Raw genomic sequence first — 19,751 nt, 5'->3', positions numbered from 1 at the left:
CGGTTAAGCACCAATTAAGTAAGAAGTAAGTAATATATCGTTAGGCGAATGAAACTAATATTTTGCATAGCAAAGATTAGTGTATATACAAAAAAGCCTAAGCCAATAGAGAACAATTGAAGCGAAAAGTAAAATTAATTAAATAAAAACAATACTTACATCTTGCTTTATTTCCTCCACCATTTTCCTAAGTACGCTTTGATTATAGCTGAGTGTACGTTGTAAGTTTAAAGAATACAAAAAGTAATTTGCATGAATATTATAAAATACAAATATCTACTTAAATACAATTGTGAATTTTAATAATATTATTCCTCAGTCTCCTATTACCCTACTTCTTACATTCTGTTCAATTTGATCCATCTTATAAATGATCTCCATCAAAACTCTCAGCACATCTATAAAAAGAATAATATGCGTTTAATACTTATACAAAACAATGGGGCGTATTCATAGTCAAACTTAGTTAAGAACTTAAAGTTAGTTACAGCTTTTTGACATAATTTTCCATTAGCTATCTCTCAAAAAAGCTTCAACCAACTTTATGTACCAACTAATTTCCGTCTATGAATATGCCCCAATATGTGATATACATCACAGCTATCTAATCGATAGCTTTCTTGTTGGAGCATTGAAAACGATAGAAGTCAGCTGATCAAGCTGATTTTTTGCACATATCTACCTTTGGCTAAAATATTCGTGCAAGTTTAAGTGACATTTATGAATAAATAAAATTTTACTAGTGATTAACTTGGTGTATGGAGTAATTAAATAACTCTAACCCATATCACACTCGATATGAGACAGTTCTCTAGCCCAAAAAAAGAGAACCACTTTTGATATAATGCAATATAAATAAATTGTGCAGTGAATTGTTAGCAATGGGGTGATCTACATAGCAAATTTCTTTGTGATTATTATATTTGGTTCTGCTTTAAAATTGGTGGAAAGTGCAGCGACGTTATATCGTGGAATGTTTCCAGTTATGACTTGCTGCAATGTGGGAATTCTTTAGCTAAACCAGAGGCCCTTGCGCTATTAAATTTAATTATGATGCTACACCTGGATATTATCCCCGTCTTTGTATTAACGGGTGCATCTATACTTGTAAATGTAACTTCTGGCACGATATAACATGGAGCTTTCATCTTGGCAATCATTTCTTTGCTTGGAAAGTGGAAAAATATAGAAACATTGCGTCTGGATTATCTGTTCTCTAAAAAATAAGTCTAAAATAGGTCGCTGTGCAATCTCATTCTGAGATAGGGCAGCAATCGATGTGCAAATGTATTAGGGCGGACTGAATAAATATAAAGCTTTCTCTTTTGGTATAGTCAAAATATGGTTAAGGACATTCAAAGAGATGGCCTGTGAACATTTAAGTTTTTAATTTTAATGTTAAGTGGTGTATTATCACGATTTTCCTTTTCACCTAAAAATAACATAGGGATATTTGATTTTTAACTAAATGTGGGCAAATGATTTGTGTATAAACGAAAGGTAATACTCTAGAAGGGGGGTTTACAACAACCAAATGAAAACTTAAAAAATTTACCTCCATTTGGTCCTGCCAGGTTGACTTTGGTTAGTTCCAATATCTTCAGCCTGATCTCCTTGTAGCAGTCCTTCAGCCTGATCAACTACCATTCCTGCTGAGAAAATGGCAGCACCTTCGGCTTCAGATGTACCCTCGTTGAAACGTCTGTTGGTTGCAAACAGCTTATTGATAGAGTTCGCTGAAAATTATTGAAAGTTAATTTATGTACAAATCATGTACAAGAGATTTTCTTACCATTATTTGTAGAGTTCATAACTGCACTTCTTCTTCTAACTGCACTCTTCAAAAAATTTAGAATCAAAAGCTAAAGGACACGTTTTAATTATATTTTTAAGATTTATTTTTCGAAAGTGTGGAAAGTGTTACTTTATTAAAAGTTTATGAAAAATGGGTTAAGACAAAGTGGCTTAATTGCAAAACTCATGTAATAGGAGGTGAAGAAGGGGTATAAGAAAAAATCTGCTTTCCTGAGGGATAGAGAAGTACTTGTAATCAAGATCTTCTCTCTTTAAATCAACTAAATTTAAGATTTAAGTATGTACAAGAGATTTTCTTACCATTATTTGTAGAGTCCATAACTGGACTTCTTCTTCTAACTGCACTCTTCAAAAATTTTAGAATCAAAAGATAAAGGACACGGTTTAATTATAGTTTTAAGATTTATTTTTCGAAAGTGTGGAAAGTGTTACTTTATTAAAAGTTTATGAAACAAGGGTTAGGACAAAGTGGCTTAATTGGAAAACTCATGGAATAGGAGGTGAAGAAGGGGTATAAGCAAAAATCTGCTTTCCTGAGAGATACAGAAGTACTTGTAATCAAGATCTTCTCTCTTTAAATCAACCAAATTTAAGATTGGCTCACTTGCAACAACAATACCTAAACTATCGGAGGAGCTAACAAGTACATAGAAAAAATTTTGCGTTTTCCGAAAAGCAGTACGTCGCACTATTTCCAATTCTCCTGACCCTATAAGTTCTACTACCTTTATAGGGCCGACTTTTTTGCTATAACAAAAATAGTCTTTATCTTTCTTTAAATCAACATCGAAAGAGCCTAGCTTGGAAGGTTTGCGAATCGATGAACTTACATCCTGCCTTTCTTTCAAACTTAAAAACAACTGTTGCAATATTTGATTTGGTTTTCTTACTATCTTTTTTAAAAATTGCATAAAATTTTCAAACCTGTAAGCAGAAAAGGAATCTAAAGGACCAAGATTTTTTACACATTCTGACAAGTGTAATAAACCATGGATGTTGAAAGTAACGCTTTCCTTCCCAAACATTACACTGAACTGCGTGAGGAAATGCTCCAATATATCTTGGGCAACATCAGCCTCAGACCTAAACGACCTTTCACTTGAAAGAAGTCGAATGCCGGTATGTAGTAGTAGGAAAAGAAAGTACAACTCACTACTAACGCAGTCTTTTAAAACAAAAATGCCTGTGTATAGCAGGAACTGTCTGAATTCCGTTGCTTTCCACCGACTAACTTCATCTAAACTTCTCGCAGTACGACAGAATTCAGACGGAAAGTAATTCGAAATAAATTTAATATTTTCATTTATCTTTCGGATATTTGCATCGCTATTCAAATTTTTTAAAAACCTTTTTACGACACCTAAATCTACCAAATGCATACAGTCTAGTGGAAACTGAGAAACCATTTTAAAGCCGGCATCTCCTAAAACGATTTTCTCTGGCCTTAATTGAGGACTGTGGTGAGACACATGTACGCATATTGTCACTTGCGAAGCGAATATATTTGGCGAGTCGAACAGATTGGCGAATTCACATCAAATTTGCATTGGGAGTGGCGAATGAACTTATTCGACTGCCATGTGTCATTGCCATTCAAACAAATTTAATTAGTTCATCCGAATTTGACGTTTCTGTCATCTGTTTTTATTATTTATTTGTGCACAAACAGAAATGTAAAAACAAGTTTATTAAATAGTAATAAATAAAGTTAAAAATGTTTTATAACGTTGATCTTTTTTTCGAAGACAATTACAATGTTGAGCCGCGAGTTTATCTTCTTCGTCAGCGGCGTTTTATAAGAGATTACTCCAATCCCATGGAGCTTCCGTCCACAGTGTAAGTGCAGTGCATATTGGTTATTCAAAATATGTAAAGTTTTTGTGTATTTTTTGTGTGTTTTTAGATTCATAGCAAATTTCCGGCTAAGCAAAGATGCATTTATGTATGTGCTGGACAAAATCAAGGATAGTTTTCACTGCCGCTTGTCATCATCTGTAACGCCAATGCTAAAATTGTGTTGCGCACTCCGTTTTTTTGCCCATGGCAGTTATCAGCAAGCTGTAGGGAATGATTTTCATTTGGGACTTGCGCTACCTACAGTTTCCCTCATTTTAAAGGAGATACTGCCAATTTTGCAGAGAGAAATTTGCAGGGCAGCGATAAAAACCGAAATGAGAGAAGAGGAAAAGCAACAAGCAAAGAGCAAATTTTTCATCAGGTCAGGAATACCCAACGTGATTGGCTGTGTTGATGGTACGCATATTGCGATTTATGCTCCCAGCGCAAATAGACACCTCTATCTGAATAGAAAAGGGGTTTTTAGCATAAATGCGATGATTGTAGGTTTTCAAGACATGGATACATAAAATATTGTTGTTAGTAAATTGTATATTTCAGGCTTGCGATCATGACATGAATATCCGGTTTGTGGATGCTAGATATGCTGGTTCAACACATGATTCGTTTGTGTGGAATAATAGTTCCTTAAAAAGTCATTTGGAAAATATGCATCTTAACGGCGATAACTCTATTTATTTAGGTAATTTTGCTAGTTACATCAACACAAATATAATCGGGGTATTAAGACTTAGCTCGTTACTCAAAACTATCGACTAACGGAGTAACGAATCAAGTCCAAATACCCTTACTTTTATGACGTAATGTTAAAAAAAATATACTTATTTGTAGGTGATTCCGGGTACCCGCTGAGTGCCTACTTATTAACACCCTTCCGTCTTGCAGAGTCCGGAACTAGGGAATCAATTTTTAATAAGAAGCACGCAAAAGGTAGAAACGTCATAGAACGTACGATCGGAGTTCTGAAATGCCGTTTCAGATGCCTCCTCGGAAAAATGCGCTACAATCCTGACAAAGTTAAATCCATTATAAACATATGTTGCGCTTTGAACAATATTTGTAAGATGTTTCGAATCAGTGACCCAGACGAAGCAGAAATTTTTACTGACGCCATTGTATCGCCGGAGCCAAGTAATGAAGATGGCAACGGTACACCAGGAGAGCGTCGCAGAAGACAAATAGCTGATGCTTTACTGTAAAACGAGTAGGGCCGTTTTAATGGACAACAGTATTAATTTATACCTATATTTTGTATTTGAATACAGTGATGCTAGTGAGCTAAGGAATGTACCGAAATTATTTTTATTCTCCGTAATGAACTTGAAGTTTTATTAGCTGTATTTTATTCCCAAGCTAAAAGCAAAAAAATACAAATTTTAAAATATGCAGATTTTATTGAAATTCCTATGAATTAAATAGAAATAAGATTAAATTGAAATCATAAAATGGACATTTGCTTAATTTTTATTTCTTTATTTAATAAAAATCAACAATTCAGTTCAGACTTATAAAATGGTGAAGGTACACATATATTATTACTACAAGTAAATAAATAAAAATCAAATATTTATTTCAAACTTTTTAGTTGACGATATGCGTATTAGGTTATTGCTGCTTATTTCATAAGTATAAGGCCACTCATATTAACATGTTCTATTTTTTTGTATTATTTCGTTTAGTTAATTTTTTTTTGCTAATAGAATACCAAAATAGGAGTCGTGCACAAATATACGATCTAAACTTTGTGGATATTTTTAAAGGTTAAAAGACGTTTTTAGAAATGTTGAAATTTCTTTTTAATAATTCAAACCTCAGAACTGAAAATATCTTTTTGTAGCCCATTAAACTTTCCTTCATATGAAAGTATATGATGTCTCCAGTAAATAATTTTAAAAACTAACATAGATCTGAGCCGTTCGGCGAGTCGGCCTTAAGAGTTATAATTTAATGGGATACAGAAATATTACCTTGGGTCAGATGTTTGAAATATTTGAAAAAATTTTCAAGATATTTCAAAACCTTTTTTAACTTTTACAAAATGTTCACAAAGTTTGGAGTGTCGATTTAAAGGGTCTTAATTTGGAATCCCATTAGCAAAAAATAAAAACTAATACGAAATGTTAAAAAAAATTAGAACATGTCAATATGGGTGATCTTATAATTATGAACTGGGGTATATTACACTTAAAAACTAGTTTAAAATAAATCACATATTAATTCAGTACTTCATTAGAAAATAAGATAAATAAAAATAAACACAAATTCAGTCACGTGAAGAAAAAATAGAAATGAAACTGAAAGTAGTTGGACGATTTTATTATTTCCTTAGATTATATTTCAAGGTTTTCAGTTCCAACTCCTTCATTTTCATCTCCATTTTTTCTTTCTGTTGTCTTTTTCTTTCAACACTTTCTTCCTTTTTTCTCTCTTCTTTCTTTTTCAATAGTTTTATTTGGTCTTTTTTGAGTTCGTACGTTTTTCTAGCATATCTTGCCATTTCGTCTAATTTTTCCGTCATTTTTGTAATTTCCTCGCAAAGGGTTTTTTGCATTTCTCCCTGCTTTTCAAGTGCCTTCAAGCGCATATTTTCGCGATCCTCCAGTGTCATCCTCGGACGGGGAGTCGATGAACTTTGAGTGATATTTAAGTCTCGAGGATCTTCTTCACCCTCGGTTTCGCTCTCACTCGTGTTGTCACTCTCACCCCCGTTATCACCCGGATTATTGGTTCCAAAGGACTGTCCTGTCGGGTTGGCGGCTTCTTGGAGGTTCAGTAGCTCATCCACGGATCTCTCTAGCGCAGATAAACTTCGCTGGGCGTACGGTCCTCCTCCAGTGGCTACGGTCTCGCTACGGTTTGTAGAAACCTTTTTTTTAAGCTTCAACTTATAATCTAACCAAACCTAGGACAAATATATTGGTAAGTATGAACTGACACGCAGAATACAATTCAGTTACTATTAGAGGCCTGCACGGATACGATGGTTCGGGTATATAACTAAGTAACGCTTCTGACGATTATCACGTTGTCAGTTACTTTGGAAACTTGCATCGTGATATCGTACGGTTACTTTTGAAACTAACTGGTTAAGTATCTTATCGGGTGTTATCAGAAAAATAGTAGGCGGTGGCTCGGAGCTAGCATCTAACCAAACCTATAGCCCATCTCAGCACCCTTCACAATGCCACTAACATACCCGAGTAGATACGTTAGCAGGTAAAGCTGCTTTACTCGAGTCGATTTCCTGGTAAATTTTCTCAAACAAAGTGCCTACTTGTATATGATGGTTGAATTGAGTTGGGAGTCAAAAAAACCATCAGTAATTCGACTCGTGTAAAACAGCCTTAAGTATCAAAAGTAACTCCAGTCAGTAACCGTACGATGCTAGGATATCACGATTCTGCGATGTATACTTTTGTATTATTCGTGCAGGTCTATTCTTCTTACCTTGTTCCACTCGCGCCCGTTACGGATTGGAGGACCTATGGAGTTAAGATCCGTGGCGAAATGGTCCCACAATTCTGCCCTGCTCCTCCTGGTCTCTCCAAAATTCCCCATGCCTCTGGCGACGTCTGGATTATTTTCCATCAGCTCGACCAGCTTTTGGAATTGCTGAGGCGTTGTTCTTCTCATTCTGAAAACTTCATTTATTCAAACCAATAACTCAATTTAATTAAATGAATTACTCACTTTTAACTATTTATTCAATTTATTTACTTTTTTCAATTGAAAACATTCAAATAAATGCCAATACGTCCTTTTCTATATTCAAGCGCGAACAAAATAAGCATTCGACAAATTTTGACAGATTTGGCGAAGCGAATATGATTTTTTCGCTTGTGGCAATTCGACAAATTCATCTTCGTCACTCGTTCGACTTTTTTTTGGCGAATTCGCTAACGATTCGCATCTCGCAATTCGAGACCGCGAAATTCGACAAAATTTTCATTCGCTTCGCAAGTGACAATATGCGTAATGATCTCTTTTCTCAAAACTTATATCCGTCCTGGGTATACCAGACGTTGTGGGTAAATATACTTTCCCATCCCAGTCACCCCCTATATGACACCTGGGGCATCCATGTTTGGCATTAAATGACACAACACCACTAACAAACGCCCTAGCTGGGGAGTCGCAAATGAACACACGTACATCAAATCTTAACAACACTTTATTGGGACCGACAGCAATACCGTTTTCTCGCAGGGATTTTGCCTCTGAAGCGAACTTAGCCAGAAAATCATTAATATGTTCAGGCTTTTTAAAACCTGAGAAGCTAGCTATAACAAAAGGATCAACACTAGGAAAATGTACTAGTGCTCCAAGAATAGGCCATAAAACTCGACTTGAACTGTTAAATAGTTTCAGGTCATCTACTCCTACATCAATTAAAACCTCTTCTTGTGCCTTCAAAAATGAAAATTGTTAGAAACTAGTTGGTCTTGTATACCAAAGTATAAAAATTCACCATTTGGCATAGATTCTACACTGACTTTTTCTCGAAAGGTGTCTAAAAGAGTTTTGGCACACAACGGCACATCCTTTATCCCGCCCTTTTGGAGTGCCTGAAGAAGTCCGTCTATAATATTATGAGGAACTTTAAAATCTATGGCCCAACTTCTTAGCAAGTCGTCCAGATCCGTACCTGCACCGTCTTCTACATAATAACTTTGGGCACCTAAACACTCTTCTACGCTTTCATCACTATCACTTCGAACACTCTCAACTGGTAAACACTGACTTTGGAAAATCTCACTACTAAAAGGATTAGCCTCACTTTCCAAAGGATTAGCAACACTTTCCAAAGAATTAGCAACACTTTGAACTTTATCTTGAGAGGACTTCTCAAGTTCTTTAAACATTTTAACTTTATTTATTTATTTATTTATTTATTTATCAGTCTACAAATTAAACAATTATACAGACCAAATATACCAACACTTAAATCTCAGATGTAATACACGATATAAACAACATAAGCAGTCAGCAATTTTAAAGTAATATTTAAACAGTATTGAATTAAACGCTTAACAATTTCAATTAAAAACTTAGAAGTAAGCAAAAGATAAAATGTTGTCAATGTGTTAAAATGTACTCATAAAGGAGCTAGTAAATAATCATTTATGAAATTGACAATAAAGCAAATTAATAGTAGATAAAATATATACAGAATAGAATTTACACAGAGTAAATTTGATTGCATAAAAAAAAAAAAAAAAGATCACAACGCAATTTTACAAACAAGTTTAAAGTAACTGGTAATTCAAATTTGAAACAGAGGGTTGAACAGTATATCACGGTTTAGCATTCTTTGCTTCATTTCGAATTACAAATTTAATGTAGTTAAAAGGTATTTTTTAATTTTTTAAGAAACGAGTCGCAGACGTCTAAATTTTTACAGTGTTTATTAAAATCACGGCCACCGTTTCTTGGACTTTATCTGTTTGAACGATAGCAAATATATCATCCACATATTTCGTAAGCAAACGTGGTTTATGTGGAATATCTTCTACGAATTTGTTCAGCAATTCCTCCATTACAATATCTGCAATGACTGGCGATGCTGGGGATCCAATAAGCATTTCATAGCGCTGTTCGTATATTTTTTCTCTAAACTTAAAATACCTGTTGTCCTGAATCGTAATACACCAATTTTTTTTAAATCCCGGTGCATCCGAGCCAAAGAGCTTTTTATCTTTCGATAAGCAATTAGAAAAATGCCTTCTTTTCATATTTTTTTATTATAATAACCTTTATTTTATTTATTAATTAATTAATTTAAAAGTCACGTCGCGCTCTGAAATTTGTAAGTCTTTTGCGTTTCAGAAAATAATAGCTTTGTTCTGATATTCTCCAAATATCGTCCTCGTGTTCCCAAAACTTACCGGAAATAACGGAAAGGAACACAAATTGAGTTATTTATGGGCAGGTACGTACAGTTTCGGACAAACGTGAAAAAAATGAACAACACAACGTTTGTGTGTATTAGTAATCGCCATACTTTTGTGTGAATGTGTTGGTGAACACATCAGCTTTCTACTCGCGCGTCTTGTAGGGAAGCGAACGACGCACAGTGGCGCCACTGCCGTTAAAGCATGGCAAAAATTAAAAAAATCATGAAAGCGTTCGCTAAATCTAATACATGTTTCTAATAGAGAATTTTCGTGGGATCAAGAATATACAACGTTTTTTCACAGAAAATTATAGTTTACCATGTTGAGCCGCTCAAAGTTGACCAATTTTTAACATTTGGAAAAATTTGAAATTTTTCTTCTTTTTCGTTGTATTTAAAATGGTTTTGTGAGTAAAGAATGCGGCCGGTTGTCTTTTCTTGTATAGCCATTAACGATAATTTAATTTAGGATTGAAACAAAAAAAAAAATAGTTTTTTTTTTGGTAAAAGTTGGCGGATATACCTGTTTTTCGAAATGCCTATTTTTACGCCCCTTTTAAAACTTTGATGGAAAAAATAAAAAAATGTTAGCAGGTATATATATTTCAGTACGGCCGTAAGGTCGTTTTTGTTATTGGAACTTGTTAACAACATACATTTTTTTAGTTACGAATTGTATACCTGAAATTCATTTTAATAATCCGGCAAAGGACCATTACATCGATAACACTCCCCAAAGCCTTCGGGGAGCAACCTTATCGCTACAACAACAACAACAACAACAACGTATGGAATTTATTTTGAAGCTGGCTTATATACTACCACAACAAGGATAAGTTTTCGACGACAATACAACATGTAAGGAGAAACAAAACGGGAGAAAAAAATAATTCAGGATGCATTCTATAAAGAGATTTGCCTTAGAGTTGACTGTCCAAAGTATGGATACGGAAATACAAATGATGGTAACTCCTCAAGAAGATTTTTTGAAAACGATGAAGTGACTGCTCGCATAACAGGAGTTGATAGTGATATTGTGAAAAGATTGGGAGTAATTTTAAATATTTTAAACTGCCATGAACCAGTTAATGGACCCAAATTTGGAGAATGTGCATCTAAAACTACAGAGTTGCGGAATCAAAAGTATCCTGAGAAGAAACTTACACCAACGGTACATAAAATTTTAGCACATGGAAAAGATTTAATAGAGTATCAGTGCTTACCATTAGGAGAATTGTCTGAAGAAGCTCAAGAATCTAAGAACAAGGACTACAAAAGATATAGATGTATGAACACCTGCAAAGTATCACGAGTTAGACAAAACGAAGACCTTTTCAACATATTAGCTAACCTTATCGCTACAACAACAACGTATGGAATTTGTTTTGAAGCTGGCTTATACACAACCACAACAAGGAGAAGTTTTCGACGACAATACAACATGTAAGGAGGAACAAAACAGGAGAAAAAATTAAATAATTCAGGATGCATTCTATGAAGAGATTGGCCTTAGAGTTGACTGTCCAAAGTATGGATACGGAAATACAAATGATGGCAACTCCTCAAGAAGATTTTTTGAAAACTATGAAGTGACTGCTCGCATAACAGGAGTTGATAGTGATATTGTGAAAAGATTGGGAGTAATTTTAAATATTTTAAACTGCCACGAACCAGTTAGTGGACCCAAATTTGGAGAATATGCGTCTAAAACTACAGAGTTGCGGAATCAAAAGTATCCTGAGAAGAAACTTACACCAACGGTACAAAAAATTTTAGCACATGGAAAAGATTTAATAGAGTATCAGTGCTTACCATTAGAAGAATTGTCTGAAGAAGCTCAAGAATCTAAGAACAAGGACTACAAAAGATATAGATGTATGAACACCTGCAAAGTATCACGAGATAGACAAAACGAAGACCTTTTCAACATGTTAGCTATCTCTTCTGATCCAGTCATATCATCTAATGTAAGAACACAAAAAGATCGTACAGATGCGTATAGCTCAGAAATCATTGCTTTGTTAGATGTATGTTCCAGTGACGATGACTATGTTAAGATAAAATAAGTTTCTCATTTCTTATCACAACAATGAAAAACAGATTTACTAATCAATTTTGTTAAGATATCTATGTACAAGTTAATTTTTTATATCAAATAAAAGAATTAATTAATTTAGTAATTTATAAAAATATACTTTTCGTTATTGCATTTCTCTAATGTTTATCAAATTTATTTTAAAGCTTAGGCATTTCGCCTTAACCGAGTATTAAATTTTTATAGAAATCAATACGTCTATCGAGTTTGGTACAAATTGGTAAAGCGGTTACTAAAATCAAACTTTTTAGCATAAATGGATAGTGCCACTCACCTTTTCCAAAATTCTTTGGCTGTTTAATCTTGAGCTCAAATAAAATTTCATTGAACCACTTTCATAACCTTTAGTTATTAATAAAATACATATTTGGCTTGTAAATAAAAAAAAAAAAACATGTAAAATTTTACGATGAATTTTGAAGCACCTTGTTATTGTGGCACCAAAAACGGACCTTTGAGTTTTATAAGAGTATTGCTATTTAAAAGAAACAATACGTCTATCGATTTTGGTAGTTATTGATTACGTGACTACTTAGATACAACTTTTTATCATAAGTAGGCAGTGCTACGATATCTTATCAAAATCATTAGTTTATCTTATTTAATGCTTAAATACGTCATTATAAGACAAATCTCATTTTATTTTTTTTTAAATTTTTACTAAAAACATTTTGTTTTTCCATTTTTCTAAAAAATTTTGCGTCATAAGGTCAACCCACCTACCAAGACTCATCGTTTTAGCCATCTTTGGTAATGAACAATCCCACTTTTTCGGTTTTTCGGAATTTTCGATATCGAAAAAGTGGGCGTGGTTATAGTCCTATTTCGTTCATTTTAAATAGAGATCTGAGATGAAGGCCCAGGAACTTACTGTAACGAACTTCTCCTCACAATGCTGCTTAAACAAGAGAAACCTACGAAGATGCGCTTGGACTGAAGCGGGATTGCATACCTAGCTCTGCTTCAGCTTAGCTCAGGGACAATGAGGTGGGGTTGCTTCATCCTCGCGCAGCGAAGTTGTACAAAAAGAAAAGTAAAATGTATGCCGTCTATAAAACTACAGAAACATTTTACACGAAACTAATCCAGCGAAACTAAATCTTGCAGCAAAAAAAATAATTTCATATGTCTACTATACAAGTAGGGGGATATGGAGTATTTGGAAAAAACGACAGTCGAGGGGAGAAAAAGGTGGACCATTCACCCCTGTCTATACCCACCCAACCTGTTAACCACGAAAGATATTTTGTATAGGTTAACCCTAGCTATACTTACTGCTGCTCAGCTCATCATACCTCTACATTTCGTCATCGACCAAAAGAAATTTAGATCTTCATTTTAATATTCCGGTTTTAACATTTTATTCAATCCAAATATAAACTAAAGTTTAAGTCCTACGCCTACATCAGAATACTTAGTAAATTAGCATCCGCTTTGTGAATATTTAGGAATATAATTTCAACATTTCGCAAGTATCAAAAAAAAACTATAAATAAAAAAAAAAAAACTATTTCCCTAATATTTAATATCCGCAATTTTTCTTTTTCGAATTCAACACAAACAAGAACGATTGCGATAAAAAAATGTCTCCTTTAAATTGAAATATGTATCTAATTAATTTTAGTTTACAGTACAAACAAAAAAACTAAATGTAAATCAATATAAAAAAAATCAAACAACAGTATGTGCAAATGTCTATATGTATGTCGATCGAACATTTTACATATATATGTAAGTCATAAACCTTACTACGTCTACATAACATCAGTAGGTTCGATCCAAACACATATTTTGGTAATTTTTCTTTGTTACAAGATTAGGACAGATTACTTATTTGCATTCAGCTATTCTATCGATGCGATGGTGGGCCCAGCGACGACGACGTTGTAGATGATGCCTTCAAAGAAATAACAAGCGAACGACGCACAATGGCGCCTCTGCCGTTAAAGCATGGTAAAAATTAAAAAAATCATGAAAGCGTTCGCTAAATCTAATACATGTTTCTAATAGAGAATATTCGTGGGATCAAGAATATACAACGTTTTTTCACAGAAAATTATAGTTTACCAGGTAGAGCCGCTCAAAGTTGATCAATTTTTAACATTTGGAAAAATTTGAAATTTTTCTTCTTTTTCGTTGTATTTAAAATGGTTTTGTGAGTAAAGAATGCTGCCGGTTGTCGTTTTCTTGTATAGCTATTAAAGATAATTTAATTTAGGATTGAAACAAAAAAAAATAGCCTTTAAGGACAATCGCCTAGGTTGGCACTCTAAGTCACTTCACCTTCATTTTGCATAATTATGGTTGTAACTGATGCACTTATTATTTTATTTTAGATCAACATAAAATCGTTTGAAATTTTTGTTAGTTTATACTAACTTAGTGCACAAAGTCACAATACTTCACATTTTTACTTTTTTGTTTGAAAAACCTTTTTAAATTTTTCTCACCAAGGTGTTATTTTTTTTTTTCTTTTGAAAAAGATGTTTTCAATTCAAGTGCCGGCAAAAGACTGACTTTTTCTGTTGCAGTCAACCTTAAGCTCAGCTCAAAAAGTCTCGCTATTCTTGAACCAATGTTGTTGGTCCAGCTTAGTGCAATGTTAATCAATAAACAATTAGTAGGCATAGAAGAATTTGAAATAATAGTCGGCATAGGTGAGCTCACGTACACGCTACTTAAATATACTTTCTGGCCTCTCTTTACCAATAAAGAAAATTATTTATATTTATTCTTTGCCAAAAAAGTTTCGTATTAGCGAATTAGGTATTTTGTGGATTAGGCATTTACGAATTAAGTATGAATTAGGTATATTGTGAATTATGTATTCACGAATTAAGTATGAAATAGTTATTCCTAAATTAAGTAAGTATGAAAAAGGGTTAAATGAATTCCGTTAATTAGATATTAGGTAAATATGAATTATTTTTTTAATTAAATATAAAATCGGTGAATTAAGAACATATGTATTAGGTATTTTTGAACTAAGTAAGTATATATCAGGTGAAATGATAAGGAATTAATAAATAACTCCGGTATTTTCGAATTAGGCATGAGCGAATTAATGTCATATAATTTTATTAAGGTGCCAATGCCGTAATGCCCACCATGTTGACACGTACTTATTCATTTCGATAGTCATAAAAGAGAGTGGGAAACGAGCAGTCGCAGAGTAACAACGTTGTCTTTTAATAATGTTCTTAATAATAAAACTGTAATTGAAATCCTGACTGAATAAAACATTATATTATTAACTTTGTATTAAAATAATTTCTGAAAATTTTCATAAGTGAGATGTGCTTGCGCTGTGTGAACATTTTAATGAAGAGCGTTTTACAAGTGCTATGAATAATAGTGCGGTATTTAATGAAAGTAAGGAGTTAGAAAATTCCTTTCAGCAGACGCATGATGAATGTAGGCCACTGAGTAGCACGTCTCCAGTTCCAGTGACGTTGCCTTCAAGTTCGAGTACGTGTGTTACCACAACGGCAAATGGTGCAACGTTTATGGCGCCTTTGCAAACGCATATATATAAAAGTAGTTGGGGAACCAACGATGGCATCTCGCTGCCGACGTATTATGGCGGCGCGGCGCCGGTTTGCCCAGTCACTTTGCCCACCGTTCACGGGCAAGCGAAAATATATATGTCATCGGCCGACGCTAATGGTCGAGTAAATGTAAGTACAAACGTATATAGTGTACCAACCGTGGCACATACATACACAAACAACGCTATGGCTGGTGTTCAAAACCAGCCTACGATTCAAATTTCAGCTGCTAGCGAAAATCACAGACATGTTCATTGGGGAACGCAAACGATAATGTCGCAGTCGACGTTCTCTGCTGACAGCGCAGTCATCGCGGATCGAAAGCGAAACGACGTAGTAAGAAACGAGCTTCAGTATAGCTACAACGCGAACAGGCAGCAACATGTTGGAATGCCTAACATATTCGGTCGAAACGAAATTTTAAATGGCAACGGTCAACATTTTTGTTGGGGAAATCAAGCACCGAGTGATTATCCAATACAACAAACGAATGCGAGAAGCAACGAAATAAGAAATAATGGAATGACAACATTAGAAGAACGAATGTTGCCAGACGAAGTGTATAGAAATGTAAACAATGAAACGAATACAAATAAATCAGTGATTTTTGGTGATGTTCGCGATATTATTGCAATTTTGCCTAAATTCGACCGAAGTAAGAAGAATTTAACTTCTGAACAATTTGTAAAGCGTGTCGAACAACTACGAAATGTGTATAATTGGAACGATACAATATTTTTGTATGCAGTGCAAACAAAACTTGAGGGTGTAGCAAAAATGTGGATAGATGCCGGGCAGAAATATTTCTAAATTGGTCACATTTTGCTAATGAATTGTTGAATGAATTTCCATGTTTTGTAAATGCTGCTGATGTTCATATGGAACTAATAAATATGAAGCGAAATTATAGTGAAAGTGCCGAATCTTTTTGCTATAGAGTTTTAGCGACGGGTCGACGCGGTAATATTGACAATGCAACTATAATAAAATACATTTTAAACGGAATGAATGACGTTGATTTAAAGAGAAGTGTATCGGTTAATAACTACAATACGTGTAATGAGTTTTTACGGGCGATAATTAATTATTGCAAATATAATACGGTGAAAACATCAAATGCGGTAAAGCGCGTTGAAGAATCAACTCAGGCCAGTGCAAAGAAAGATAATCAAACGAAGAAAATTATTTGTTATAATTGTAATGCCCGGACATCTTTCGCGAGATTTTTCAGAGCCGCAAAAACGTGAACGATGTACAAAATGTTTGAAGGTGGGTCATTCCACGAATAATTGCAAGACGACGGTGGCAAAAACAAACTGTAATTCTGTGAATAAAGTTGAGAATGATTTTACTATTAAAGAAATCGAAGTAAATGGTTTGAAAACTAATGCATTCGTAGATACTGGTAGTTGTCGTACGTTGATTAGAAAATCTTTGGCGTGTAAATTTGGACAACTAGATAATTGTTGTATAACATTGAAGGGTTTCGGAGGAGCATCATATGAGTGTACTTCGAAACTTAATTTTGCGTTGAATATAGACGGTAATATGTGTAACACGGAAATGTTAGTGGTAGACGATAATATGATTGATTATCCGGTGCTACTGGGTATCAACGTAATACATGGTAAGGAATAACATTTCGTGTTCAAAGGCAATCAAATGTGGGTTATTGAAAAACCGAATAACGAAATATTGAAACTTAAAGATGGTGAATTTGGTAACTTGAGCAAGATATTGCAAAAATATAAACAGTGTTTTAGCAACGAAATGGGTACAGTAGGTAAAACAAATATAGTAAAAATTAATATATTATTAACGTCAGATATACCTGTTAATGTGAAACCCTATCGACTTCCGTTCGCGCGCCGGTCAATTGTAAAGAACATTATCGAAGACTTATTGAAATGCGAAATAATCCGTCCGTCGAGTTCTCCGTACGCGTCTCCAATCGTGCTCGTGGAAAAAAAGGATAACAACTTCCGAATGTGTGTTGATTATCGCCAATTGAATAAGATTACTGTAAAACAGCCGTACCCGATGCCGATTATTGATGAGGTTTTTGCACAGTTGTCGGGTAATAACTTCTTTACTACGTTAGATTTTAAAATGGGTTATCACTAAATTGAAGTGAGTGAGTGTTCGAAGAAATACACTGCATTTGTGACCACCGAAGGTCACTACGAATACAATCGCATGCCGTTTGGGTTAGTGAATGCCCCTGCCGTGTTTCAAGAAACTATGAACAAACTTATTAAATCGTGTGAATCGAAGAACATTATTGCGTATTTGGATGATGTAATTATTCCAAGTCAATCGGTAGAAGAGGGTATACGAAAACTAGAAAATTTTTTGTGTGTTGTTAAAGAAAACGGTCTAACTTTACGTTTAGATAAATGCGAATTTTTGAAATATGAAATTGATTTCCTTGGACATAAGATATCACGTGATGGTATAAAACCGAGTGAGAGAAAAGTGCAAGCGATAAAGGATTTTAAGGTACCCACGACACAAACTGAAATTAGAAGATTCCTCGGGTTAACCGGTTTTTTTAGAAAATTCGTGGAAAACTATTCTTTAGTTGCACGACCGTTAACGAAATTAACAACGAAAACTTGTAGTAAAAAATTTGAATGGGGCGAGTGTTAACAGAGAGCATTTTCCACTTTAATTGACAGATTCTGTAACTCACCAGTGCTAGTTTTGTACGATTTTAATGCGCAACATCAAGTACAAAGCAGTGTAGGTATCGCAGCAGTTTTGTTGCAAGCGAAAGGTGAAGGTGACAAGTGGCAAGCGGTTATGTATTTTAGTCGTCACTGTACACCTGCAGAATTGAATTATCATAGCTATGAACTCGAAGTATTGGCAGTTGTTGAAGCATTACAGCGGTTCCGTATACACTTACTAGGTAAGTCGTTTAAAATTTTCACTGATTGTTCTGCGATTTCGTCTCTAAAAGCTAAAACTCCACCCATACCACGTATTTCGAGATGGTTAGTCCCTCTAATGGAATACGACGCTGAAATAATTCATAGATCTGGGACTAGAATGGCTCACGTCGACGCAATGAGTCGTGCTCCTGCACCATCGAACAAAATTCTACGTATTGATGATGCTGATGATGATTGGTTGTTGACAATGCAACTAAAAGACCAATCCATAGGAGATGTAATAGCAGTGTTGAAAGGCGACAACGAATCACCTCAATCAAAACAGATTCGAAAGGATTACTGTCTTCAGCGAAATCGCCTATATCGGCGCATAGATGATAATTTATTGTTTGTTGTTCCTAAGGCAGTACGATGGCGTGTAGCTCGTTATTGTCATGACGATTTTGGTCATTTTGGTATCGAGAAAATCATAAGACGAATTCTTCAACATTTTTAGTTTCCAAAAATGAGAAAGTATGTAAAAGACTACGTGGCATCTTGTGTGGAATGCTGCTACTCCAAATCGAAAGGTGGAAAACCAGAAGGTGTGTTATACACCGAACCCATGGAGCCAATTCCATTTCGACTTTTACATATTGATCATTTAGGGCCATTTGTTAAAAGTAAACGAGGCAATACACATATTATTGCGATTAGTGACGCTTTTACAAAATACATAGTGGTGAAACCGGTACGTAGTACTAAAACTTTACCGGTTATACAAGCGTTGAACGAGGTATCTAGCTATTTTGGGTTACCTGATCGCATAGTCACCGACAGTGGCTCAGCCTTTACTTCAAAACAGTTCGTGAAGTATTGCACTGACAAAAATTTAGTACATATTAAAACTGCTGTCCGAACTCCACGCGCTAATGGACAGGTTGAACGTGCAAACCAGCTAATTTTAATATATCTCCGTACTACGTCTTCAAATCCAAAAGAATGGGACGACCATTTGCGTAAATTACAATGGTCAGTAAATTCCCAAACAAATTCTACAACTGGGTATACTCCGAATGAAATTATATTCGATTTTAAATTAAACGATATCATACGAAATCAACTACTGGCTGCAGTGGTCAACGAAGAGAATGAACAAACAACTATACAAGATAAACGTGACATCGCTTGGTCTTCAATTCAAGAACAACGTAACTTGTGGAAAGAGCGTTTTGATAAAAAACATATAACGCCCACTGGTTATAAGGAACATGATTTAGTTGTAATTCAAAATGAACCTTCCGCAACAGGTGAATCCCGTAAATTAGAACCAAAGTATCGTGGTCCATTTGTGGTGGCTAAAATACTTAGTAAAGATCGTTACCTACTTACCGATATCGACGGTATGCAAATCAGTCAAAAAAAGTTTGAATCCGTTTATTCGGCAGACAAAATGAAATCGTGGTGTTCTATGCCACCCGAACTTGATACATATATCGACGATAATTCATCCGACGAAGAAGATAGCGAAGTTGCTGACATCGGGGCGATGCCATTATCAGGAGAAGCCGAGCTGTCACATAATTTTATTAAGGTGGCAATGCCGTAATGCCCACCATGTTGACACGTACTTATTCATTTCGACAGTCATAAAAGAGAGTGAGAAACGA

The 19,751-nt window shown here is 34.7% G+C and overlaps 2 protein-coding genes across 3 annotated transcripts in view; both read left to right on the top strand.

The window, feature by feature from the left end:
- The window catches only part of LOC137235009 (transcriptional activator cubitus interruptus-like), a 324,700-nt gene that overhangs the window by 41,802 nt on the left and 263,147 nt on the right, over nucleotides 1-19,751 (top strand). The gene's annotated exons all lie outside the window — the stretch shown is intronic.
- On the top strand, nucleotides 3,296-5,004 carry LOC137234640 (putative nuclease HARBI1). 2 transcript variants are annotated; one of them, XM_067758098.1, is made up of 5 exons: nucleotides 3,296-3,488; nucleotides 3,561-3,651; nucleotides 3,719-4,154; nucleotides 4,213-4,354; nucleotides 4,504-5,004. In XM_067758098.1, exons 2-5 carry the CDS (start codon nucleotides 3,632-3,634, stop codon nucleotides 4,869-4,871), a joined length of 966 nt encoding a protein of 321 aa, XP_067614199.1. In that variant the 5' UTR covers nucleotides 3,296-3,488; nucleotides 3,561-3,631; the 3' UTR covers nucleotides 4,872-5,004. The 2 variants fall into 2 exon arrangements, with proteins under 2 accessions (XP_067614199.1, XP_067614198.1); XM_067758097.1 differs by having other exon boundaries at nucleotides 3,296-3,651.

This window comes from Eurosta solidaginis, chromosome X (assembly GCF_040869045.1).
Source record: "Eurosta solidaginis isolate ZX-2024a chromosome X, ASM4086904v1, whole genome shotgun sequence".
In the NCBI taxonomy this organism is placed as follows: Eukaryota; Metazoa; Arthropoda; class Insecta; order Diptera; family Tephritidae; genus Eurosta; species Eurosta solidaginis.
This window is presented reverse-complemented; position numbering and strand designations above follow the sequence as displayed.

Bases quoted from the DNA above. Each gene is read 5' to 3' on its own strand.
- LOC137234640 (XM_067758097.1), top strand. From the start codon at position 3,530: ATGTTTTATAACGTTGATCTTTTTTTCGAAGACAATTACAATGTTGAG. The intron at 3,652-3,718 runs GTAAGTGCAGTG...GTGTGTTTTTAG, and splicing joins ATGGAGCTTCCGTCCACAGT to ATTCATAGCAAATTTCCGGC. The intron at 4,355-4,503 runs GTAATTTTGCTA...ACTTATTTGTAG, and splicing joins CGATAACTCTATTTATTTAG to GTGATTCCGGGTACCCGCTG.